General features: G+C 44.4%; 2 protein-coding genes across 7 annotated transcripts; one reads left to right on the forward strand and one right to left on the reverse strand.

Annotated features, from left to right (window-relative positions):
• Positions 1-292: 292 nt before the first annotated feature.
• Positions 293-6,845, reverse strand: kdm1a (lysine (K)-specific demethylase 1a). Of its 6 annotated transcripts, none has more exons than XM_088401397.1 (22): positions 6,763-6,842; positions 6,153-6,189; positions 5,357-5,656; positions 5,077-5,242; positions 4,858-4,991; positions 4,694-4,772; positions 4,534-4,626; positions 4,342-4,448; positions 4,194-4,275; positions 4,004-4,098; positions 3,849-3,866; positions 3,434-3,576; positions 3,274-3,364; positions 3,068-3,202; positions 2,532-2,605; positions 2,340-2,451; positions 2,136-2,268; positions 1,884-2,071; positions 1,396-1,510; positions 1,140-1,267; positions 926-1,072; positions 293-840 (listed from the first exon to the last, which is right to left on the reverse strand). In XM_088401397.1, the coding sequence occupies exons 2-22, from the start codon at positions 6,180-6,182 to the stop codon at positions 637-639; spliced, it is 2,574 nt and encodes an 857-aa protein (XP_088257523.1). In that variant the 5' UTR covers positions 6,183-6,189; positions 6,763-6,842; the 3' UTR covers positions 293-636. The 6 variants fall into 6 exon arrangements, with proteins under 6 accessions (XP_088257523.1, XP_088257522.1, XP_088257524.1 ...); XM_088401396.1 differs by having other exon boundaries at positions 5,077-5,245; XM_088401398.1 differs by lacking the exon at positions 6,153-6,189 and having other exon boundaries at positions 5,077-5,245; positions 6,763-6,845.
• A 378-nt stretch (positions 6,846-7,223) lies between these two features.
• Positions 7,224-9,970, forward strand: tmem30b (transmembrane protein 30B). The gene is made up of 8 exons (XM_088400038.1): positions 7,224-7,346; positions 7,597-7,795; positions 7,886-7,993; positions 8,162-8,269; positions 8,404-8,497; positions 8,565-8,702; positions 8,761-8,967; positions 9,204-9,970. Exons 2-8 carry the CDS (start codon positions 7,607-7,609, stop codon positions 9,380-9,382), a joined length of 1,023 nt encoding a protein of 340 aa, XP_088256164.1. The 5' UTR covers positions 7,224-7,346; positions 7,597-7,606; the 3' UTR covers positions 9,383-9,970.
• Positions 9,971-10,048: the final 78 nt, after the last annotated feature.

A 10,048-nucleotide genomic window follows, 5' to 3' on the forward strand; every position in this document is an offset into this window, starting at 1 on the left:
TGCTCATTTTGTGTTTTTATGAATACACCCCTGATGATTATAGTAGGGAACACGCTGTGTGTATTGTCAGTCATCCATCAAAGTTGAACTGAATGTACTGCTGTATAGGTGAGTTGTGATTTTTTTTTTAGTTATTTGATTTATTTTAATATATATATATATATAAAATTAATATATATATATAATATATATAATATATATATTATATATATATTATATATATATATATTATATATATATTATTTATTTATATATATATATATATACATATATATAATACATTACAAATGTATAGTTTAGAATTTGATATTTTTATTTTAAATATGAAGTTACTATACACTGTTAAAAAAACAAAAACAGAACTGAAGCATTATGTTCACATTTTAAAAACTGTTACAACTCAATGACAAAATACCAAACCAGCTACACTTGAATATTGTTTTTAGTGCGGCGAGTTCACATGTATCAACAAATGAAGTCGAGACGGTGCTTCGAGATTGAAGACGTTCCCCCTCCCCAAGTCTCGTTTCATCATCCGGGCCGCTTTTCATTTGGAATGTTGACGACGGCTCACATTCACGGGGAGGGAGGTCGGGGGGGGAAAAAAAAGTTTTTGTAAGTCACTGGAGGAAAGTTTCAAACGCTGGCGGCGGCAGGCTGAGCCTGAGGTGGGTTGCTGGCGGTGGTGGGCGTGGCCTGTCTGGGGAGCGTGTACATGGCGCCAAGGAACTGGTCGGCGATGCGTCCGGCTTCGCGGAGGCCGCTGAGGAGGGCGCCGTGTACCGTGGCTGGGTAGTTCCTGATGGTGTGTTCGCCGGCGAAGAAGAGTCGGGGTACGGGCTGGGATGAGGAAGAATAAGATATATTTTTTATCGAATGCTGTACAAGTAACAAGTCTCTGTTTTGTATGTAGGCGTAAGCTCACCTGAGAGGCTCCTGGGATGGCAGGACCCGGCGTGATGGGCTGCGCCATCAGGTCGTAGTCATTACCCGAGGAACCGGCCGCCACGTAGGAGTAAGAACCCCGCGCCCAGGGGTCGGCACGCCAACGCGTCACCACCGTCTCCTTTGGCTGCCACAGCATCAGGCAAGGTTAGGGACGTGGGAGTGTGTCGACGTGAGAGCGGCAGGTGATTTACCTGAGGCACGGCACTGCTGCCGAAGATGCCCTTGAGGATGGCGAGGCAACGCCCCACGATGACATCATCACTGATGTTTTCCATAATGCCGGCCGCCTCGCCCGCCATCAGAGCCAGCAAGATGGGTGCTGAGTCACATGGTGGGAACTTTAAGTATCATGCAACTAAGTCGTGCTAATCATCACTTCAATATTTATTTTGTCAGCTTTCCAGATTCCTATCTTATTGAATGACGAGCGGCGAGGAGACTTGTCACCTTTGTAGAGGTTCCAGAAGAGAAAGAGCTCGCCCCGACTGGCCGTGGTGGAGCCCACGTGGCCGAACAGGTTGACGCTGGGGTCCCAGAACACTCTGTCGAAACACAGCACCACCTGAAAAAGACGGAAGGTACATCAGCTAACCATTAGGGTGAAGAAAGTTGGCTTTGAGTGAGCGCCCCCTGCTGAGGACAGGGGGCATTGCAGCGCATTGCGTAATAATACACTGCGGCAGAGCAGGAGAGGACACGAGAGTGCTGAGTGGTGAGTGTCCTTACGCCATCGTGTACACGCCTATGCCAATGAGTCATGAAAAACATAATGTAATAATAATAACAATAATAATGATATCAAGTTAGTGACACATTTTTTCCGAATGGCAGCTGCATTACATTTGCGGCCATCTAACATCAAGGTCATCGGTGCAGCAATCGATGCTAATCAAGTTGTCGCAAATAAGATTTTTGAAATGATTTTGAGGAAAGACCTTGTTGAGGTTTCCGAAGCCCATCCTCTGTATGGCGGAGGTCTTCCACTCGGGCAGCGGCGGCACAAACTGCACGGCGGGCGGCTGCTGCTTGAGCACGCCGAGCGGCAGCGTGCACAGCACCGCGTCGCATTTGTAGATGAACGTCTGCGTCGCAGAGCGGGTGTTGACGGCGATAACCTCGCAGCCTGAAGAAGGGGAGGGCGTCAAATCACTCCGTTTCCTCTATAATAACGGACGGGAGGGACTTACCTGAGGCCGTGTATCGAACCTGCCGCACCGCTGTGTTGAGTTTAATATCCAAACCTTCGGCTAGAGCCACGGGCACGCACGAGTAACCGTTCCTCACGGTCAGGTGGCTGCCAGTGAACTCAAAGTCGTCATCCTGCGGATTCAATCCCATTTGAGCAAAGCTGTAGAGCATTTTGCCGTATGGAAAACCAAAACGTAGCCTACTTGATCCCAGTGTTTGAGCGAGAGGGTAGAGAGGGGTGTGGCGTTGGCAAACTCCAAGTTGGCAAAGTGCCAGTCTAGTATCTGGCGGTCTCTGGAGGACAGGTAGACGTCACTGCGGACACGAAAGAAAAAAATGAGATGTCGCAACTCCTCTCAGCTTGTCAGTACTGCGCTAATACGGCTTTAAGATACCTGGGTGGGTTGGCCTCAAGTTCCTGGAGCTTCTCCTCCAGCTTCCCCTGCATCTCCTGCAACTCGTCGTACTCCTGCACAAATCGCAAAGTTTGTTCCTCTTTAGCACGTAAAATAAAAGCCTTCTTTCTAAAACAAGGTGATTTATCTGCTCCCCCCCCCTCCAAAAAAAAAAATCCAAACGCCCGTGTTAATAATACATCTTGGCGAGGCATTAAACCACTTAAACATAGCCTGTCTGGTTTGGCTAGATAGTGCTATATTAAAAGATTCCGGATCAGGCCATGGGTAAACTATCCCTTGCTTCCAATTATAATCTTTAGGAAATCTAATTACGCCTCAAAGTAGCGGTAGACGGTATGTAACGTAAAGCCGCAGCGCCCGCTTTGGAAAGAGTCTTATTCTTTAACGCGAGTGCTCCTTCTTTGACCGGAACGTTGTAATTGAAGCCTCGCTCCAGACGTCCTGAGTTCAAATGTCGCTTAGGAATCCAAATTCCCACGGGCTCACGACTCGGGAGGGTTTTTTATACTTACTTTGCAGAGTGACGTCAAGTCTCTGTGCTTGCTCTTCACCAGGAACTCAGCGGTGATGTCCCGGGGCGGTTTGACGTCGCTGGCCTCTTTGAACTGCTGATGGAGCTCCTTCACTCGCTCCTTGGTGGACACCATCTGGGCCAGGAAGAACCAGGGTAAGCGTCGCAATTTAATTCCCAATTTTAAAAAAAATTCAACTTGCTCACCTTATTGAGCAGATCTCTGAGCTCTTCTTGTGTCTTTACAATCTTATTCCAGTGTTCTATCTGCTCATCTTTTACATGCTTCTCCTGCAACCTACACAAGGCAAACTCCAATTAGGTCCGGCGTGGACTTTGCAATATTAAATATTTGCGCTGTACTTACTGTATAACCACCTCCAAGGCTTGTCCCAGCGAGACGGGCTTGTTGTTGAGAAAGTTAAAGTCCAGCTGGTGACTGAGGAAGGAGGTGGCCTCCAACAGTCTGTTGAACTCTTGCTCCACCATCTCGTCTTTTTCTTTGGGCACCTGAAAAAAAAAAAAAGCTCTTTAAAATATTTACATATAAGCAGGAGGGAGTTTCATAGTTCCTATATTTTTTTTTTTTTGAAATCTTGGATATTATTCTCATGTGCACTCATCCGCTGCCAAACTGGAATTCCCCCAACTGTGGGGGCTAATAAAAGGCTTATCCCGTTCTTAACAGGAGAAGCCTGGCAAAGTGAGAAGGGGAAATGCTGTCGCTTCCACAATGGCACATGAAAGAAGCAACACGATGATGTAAGTAAACCAATACATACACTCGTGCACCGTTCCCCCTTTAGTTGTTCAGCGGTTGGCGAAACAAGAGAGGGGAGGGGGGAGGAGAGAGAACATATTCAGTCAACAAAATAATACTACTACTTCAAAATCTAGATCTTTGTTTCAAGCTGTTCCTCACGCTGCTCATACTCACAGCCTGTCCATTAGCTTCATACAGCGGACACTTCTGTTTGATTTTAGCCAACTCCATGTTGACCTGCTTGCTGACCACGGCCATGGGATTCCCTCCTGAACAAGTGCACAGACCAAATATTTATAGACAACAGCACCCCCTATAGGTTGATAAAAATAAGAAAAAAATGGTTGAGTCATACTGCACATACCAAGGCCTGTCACCACCATGGCACCTAGATCTGCCACATAGTTGCCCTTCCTAAATGTTGCCACCCTGCCTCCAACACGGTCCTACGAAGAAGAGTCAAAAGAAAATCAAAACAATAATCGGACTTGAGAATCGTGTAGCGTGCATACCCTGGATTCTAATACAGTGACATCCATCCCAAAGCTCTGCAGTTGGCGGGCTGCAGCCAGGCCGGACACGCCTCCACCGATCACAATCACCTTTCCGGTTTTCTTGGCTATAACAAAGCACGTCAGCATCTTTTTTTTAACATCTCCAACATAGCAGAAGACTTGTTTACTTGACGCCATCAGTCAACTCACTAGGTAAAGGCTTGACCCTTTTATAAATGCCAAAGTTGATGAGACCATGTCTTTCGAGGTAGCTGTGTATCCTGTGGACCAGCACGGCGTCACCTGAGAGTGAACCAAGAAGATTAAATCACAACGGAAATGTTGCTGACTATTATTCAAAGTGTCTTACTGTTGTAGGGAGCTTCAAGCTGCTGTGCGGTGGTCTCAAAAGTCAGCTGGATCTTTGGGTTGTCCAGCCACAATTGAAGCTAGTAGGGGGGTGGGCGGGTTCAATCAACCAAGGAGTGATGTAGAGGATTTGGAAGATGAGGTCACTCAGGTGGGTGTACTTACTGTTCGGTTCCGGATGTAGAGGAAGACCTTCTGAGTCTGCTGGGGCCCGCTGATGATGTCAGGGAAGCACGCGGCCTCCTGGGATGTCATGCGGTCATGGGGTAGGCGACTCTGAAAAGCAGCGCCTTCCACACCTGATTATGGACATAGTCCGTTAATGCTTATCGTTTTCAAAAAAAAAAATAACGACAGCAACACTTGGGTGGAGTAGAGGCTCACCAGATGGTTCCTCGGGTTCACTGTCATTCTCCTCTTCTGGCGGAGGGGCCGGCGGCGGGATGACCTGTTTACGTTCTTTCTCCGCCTTGGCGTTCCTCTCCTCCTCGGAATAATATTCGTCCTCAGACAGATTGGCCAGGCTCTCGTCCATCTCGCGGTACTCCACCTGCAACGGTAGGCACAATAAAAGCATCATTAAAACCCCCATTTCTACAACACCCAACGGCCATTTGGATCCTGCCGCCGGCAGCGCACTCCGCTAAAATTCTAAAATGTTTACCTTTTGTCGCTTGCGTCGACTCGTCCTGCGGACTTCAGCCGAGTCCGGGTCCAGCGCGCCGGGGCCTCCCGCCCCCTGTTGAGGCAGAGGGGTTCCTCCTGACTCACTGCTCGGGGACGATCTCTCCTTCTTCTTTATGTCTGTAGGACCCGCAGCTGAGATCGAAGCTGCCGACTGGGCATCAGAGCCTTGGGCCCTGTCGCCTCCCGCTGCACCCGCCGACGATGACGAGGAGGACGACGAAGACCCGGCGTCTGATTTCTTACTTGTCAACATGATGGAGGATGTTGGAGGCCTCTCCTGGGGAAAGACAAACTAAAGAATTAAAGGTTCAATTTGTTAAAATGTATAATAGTGGTTGTACAATGAACCCTCGGCCATTTGTGATTTTCTATTGACCTTAACACTATTTGTTGACAGATTCGCTGTACTATATTTAGTCCTAAACCGTCAAGAGTCAAGGCTGGGTCATCTATTACTTTTTTACTACTCGCCTTGGTGAGGGTTCACTGTACCGTAAAACAAAAATGAAGATGACAACTTGTGACTCTGTGATCAGCTGGAAAAAAATAAACACACCAGTGCTCGCGGTATATTCCGGATCATGAATGGATGCTTATAAATACTCTTCAGATCCTGTTAAGTCTTGTGTTACAACATGTTAATAACCAGCAAACTGTGCCCCCACGTCAAAAAAAGGCTGAATGAATTAAGTGGCGTTAATCGTGCGTGGATGTCATGGTTTTTATGAGGAAAAAAAGGATGCTCTATGGTACAATAACATTGTCTTGTTTACCCATTTCTCCGTGCACCTGGTTATATCCATTCAAACACTAAAGAGATGAGAAAGAACCAGAATAATTGTGTTACGAATAAAGGCGGCTTTTCACAAAACAATAACTTGGTTTAGTTGCAGAATCAGACGAATTAGATGTTACTGTTAAGTTTACAGACGTATTTTTTTCAAGCCAAACGATTGGAACACTGCTCCCGTCCATCGCGAACACTTAGGCTTGCTAGCGAACACTGCGTTCTCTACATTCGTGGGCTCCAAAAAGGACATTTTTTGGTTACACTGATCTTCAAAAGCATATTAATAAATCATCCACGACCAAATCATGTCTTAGTAAATCCAAATGGATTTCAAACGCTCACTTTGTTACTCAAAGATCATAAAAGAAAATCCTTCACGTTTTTTTTTTTTTTTTCAAAATGATTAGCACGCTACATTAGCTGCTAACAATGAGCCCCGGCTAGCATTCACGTAACGGCAGGTGTGATTTGCAGGGAGAGAAAGATTCTGTGCAAATAATATGATGTTAAATTTTAAGGAACATTACCAGTGACATATAAGCATTAATTGAGAAAAAAATGCACGAGTTAATTTTCATAAATATGAATATTACCTCACAATCCTCAGCAGATGTCAACACAAAGACCGCACAGAGCTGCTATATAAAAATACTCGATGGTGAATGGCCTGTCCAACGGTTTGCGAGAACATTTGCATTCATCTGATTGGCTAAAATATCTATCAGTCAAAACCAAAACCGGAAACGCTACTCTGCGTGGAAGCTGAAAAAAACGTTCTTATTAATTCCGTATTACATACAATTAACATGAAACATAAACAAACATTAAAAAAATACAAAATAATTAATCATAAAAAAATACCATCCTGGTGGAAGGAGTAAAAATTCATTTTAAAATCAATCACGTTTTACTAGCTTTAAGATTAATAGCTGTAGATATTCAAAATAAATACAGATCATTTTTTTCCTGAAAAACAAAAAGAATACAGTTCGCCTATTTTTTTATTTTACATATATCCGACTGATATCAGGTCTGTTGACGCCTCCATGTCTGACGTCATAACGGTGAAAACAACAGGCGGGTCTAAAAAAAAAGCAGGAAGAAGACAGGTAAAGGTGAGCCGCTCGCTGTGCGTCGCAGGCCTACCCAAAAAGTCGTGGTTCGAGTCACTAATTATGTAAGTAAACGCTGAAATTCCTAATAGATTGCTCATAGTTATTTATGCATGGTCTATTCCTCCTAAAATTATTCTTGTCTCTGGGATTTAATTGTAGTCCTCTCGTGTTACAGGAAGTAGAAGTCGTTGTGTTGCAGTTCCTCAGTTAGAAAAACAATGTAAAAGTCAATGAAACCAGACATAGAGACAACATCTGAACACATCTGGTGTGAAATATCGATAGGAATCTGATCAACACTTTGCTCCACAGAGGTGAAAGAATGGTAAAGGAAGAAAATGAGCTGGTCAACCGGCCTGACAACACTGCTTTCACGCAGCAGAGGCTCCCAGCCTGGCAGCCCATGCTCTCCGCCGGAATCATCATCCCCGGGTTTGTCCTCATCGGTCTGGCCTTCATCGGCATCGGTGTTGCCCTCTTGATCACCTCACGAAGCATCCAAGTACTGGAGGTAAGAGACGTTTTGCAAGAAATGACTCTCCAGGTGTCTTTTTTTAGCATCACGGGTTTAGAAAATGATAGTTTTCCCTTTCTCCTGCAGCTCGACTACACGGGCGAGGACCAGAACTCTCCATGCTTTAGGTGTTCGGACCCTGCCGTGAGGAACTGTAATTGCACGCTACAGTTTTCCAACGACCGCTTGATTGAGGTGCCGTGGACTAATATACAGTAGATATAAAAAGTCTACACACCCACTGTTCAAAGTTTTGTGAAATCATTTTATGTTAGCATATAAACTGTCCAAGTGCTATTGAACAGTGCTCGTACTTTAAATGCGTTTAATCATTATTGATTTTTTTTATGTTGTCTCTGACAGGGGCCGGTGTTCTTTTATTATGGCTTGTCCAACTATTTCCAGAACTACAGAAGGTACGGCGTCTCCAGAGATGATGGCCAACTTTATGGAGACTTGTCCTATTTCAAGGTTAGCTAAAACCCATAACAGATAGTTCAACGATATTCGTCACATTGCTAAAATAATTTTCTTTTTTTAACTTTAGTTTATTATATGATGTTTTCTGGTAAGCATTTGGGTCTTTTTTTTTTTCTTTTCTGAAGGAACCCTACGATCAATGCGAGCCCTACCGATTTGGCGGCGGCAACAACCAACCGATCGTGCCTTGTGGCTCGATAGCAAACAGCATGTTTAACGGTACGTGCGTTTTATCCCGCGTACAAAGATTTCTTATTCATTCACATTTTTCTTTGGTTCCTTGTAGACACATTCAGACTCTTTCAGAACATAAACGGCCAGCGGCAGGAGGTGCCCTTGGATGGCAAAGGGATCGCTTGGTGGACTGATTACAATATCAAGTTCAGAAACCCCACTGTCACACCCCTGAGGAACGCATTTAATGGTTCGTTCCGTGGTCCCCCGCTGTGTCTTCAGATCATCATGAATTGTATTTTTTACAGGCACCGTGAAGCCGCCGTTTTGGCCCAGACCGGCTTATGAGCTGGACACCTCGGACCCTGCCAATAACGGCTTCATTAATCAAGATTTCCTGGTGTGGATGCGAACGGCCGCGCTGCCGGATTTCCGCAAATTGTACCGGCGGATCACCGAGGGCAACTACGCCAACGGCCTGCCTGCAGGAAACTATTCTCTCGATATCTCTTACAGTATCCTTGTCCATGCAGAAAAAAAGGAATTGTTGTTCAGGGATTATGTGTTTGAGATACTAAAAGCAAAACATGAGTGATGAGGTCTTTGTACGTTGAAGAGAGCAAACTCAACACAGTGTGCTCTTGAAAGTGTCATGTGACATAGTATCAAGCGGGTCAGCCCAACTTGCTTGACTGGTTGGGTAAGGCTCTATTTTCATTTTGTATCTCCTTAACCTTCCTCCCCCTCCCAGACTATCCTGTGATGAGCTTCAATGGCAGAAAGAGGGTGGTCTTCAGCAACGTGTCATGGATGGGGGGCAAGAATGATTTCCTGGGTATCGCCTACCTGGTCATCGGCACGCTGTGCATCGTCATGTCAGTGGTCATGCTCATTGTTTATGCTAAATTTAAGTTCCCCGAGGAGGAGTGAGGAAAGCTTGCTGTCAGCCATTTTAAAAATAATTACTACACATAATTGGTGGAGTCAGAATTGGGGTCTGCAGGAGGAAAAGTTAAGAAAATACTTCACAGTTGTGTTAAAGGTTTTTATTAACAGCAAAACAAAAATGTTACAAATCTGAAAGCTCATGAATGAAAGGCAAAATCATAGCAACATACATCTGGTTACATATTTACTCTCATGAATCTACTGCAATGACTCAAGTGATTAAAGCAGATTTGCACATAGCGAGAAAGTGCATTTTAATGCAGCGCATTGACGTTTTGTAAATTCTGTATTCAACAGAGTTTTTGTCTCAGGTTTCTTTTGTTTTGTGTTTTTCCTGTAATGTATTTTAGTTCTTCCGTTTTACACCCTAGGAGTCCCTATTTAAAATTAACCACCATACACACATATTCACCCGATTACAATAGCACATAAAAATGTCATACAACAGAGGACACTGACATTGCAAATTCAGGAAATCTAATTTTATTCATTGTTCTGTACAGCTTTTAACAGATTTTCCCTTTGTTTTGCTTTGTGTTATTATTTATGCAATAAAACAATACAAAAGCAGTCTAATGCTCGAACTATTTGTTTAATCTAGAAAAAGTGGATCTAAACTTGAGGTTAAGGTATAAAAAATGATAAAAA

Source organism: Syngnathus floridae, chromosome 16 (assembly GCF_059516105.1).
Source record: "Syngnathus floridae isolate MCC-2025c chromosome 16, RoL_Sflo_1.0, whole genome shotgun sequence".
In the NCBI taxonomy this organism is placed as follows: domain Eukaryota; kingdom Metazoa; phylum Chordata; class Actinopteri; order Syngnathiformes; family Syngnathidae; genus Syngnathus; species Syngnathus floridae.

Excerpts from the sequence above, each read along its gene's own strand:
- tmem30b (XM_088400038.1), top strand. The coding sequence starts at position 7,607 with ATGGTAAAGGAAGAAAATGAGCTGGTCAACCGGCCTGACAACACTGCT. Across the intron at positions 8,270-8,403 it reads GAGACTTGTCCTATTTCAAG|GAACCCTACGATCAATGCGA; the intron begins GTTAGCTAAAAC and ends TCTTTTCTGAAG. Across the intron at positions 8,968-9,203 it reads TTCTCTCGATATCTCTTACA|ACTATCCTGTGATGAGCTTC; the intron begins GTATCCTTGTCC and ends TCCCCCTCCCAG.
- kdm1a (XM_088401393.1), bottom strand. The coding sequence starts at position 6,182 with ATGGATATAACCAGGTGCACGGAGAAATGG. Across the intron at positions 4,449-4,533 it reads AAGGGTCAAGCCTTTACCTA|CCAAGAAAACCGGAAAGGTG; the intron begins GTGAGTTGACTG and ends GCTTTGTTATAG. Across the intron at positions 2,452-2,531 it reads CTTGAGGCCAACCCACCCAG|TGACGTCTACCTGTCCTCCA; the intron begins GTATCTTAAAGC and ends TCGTGTCCGCAG.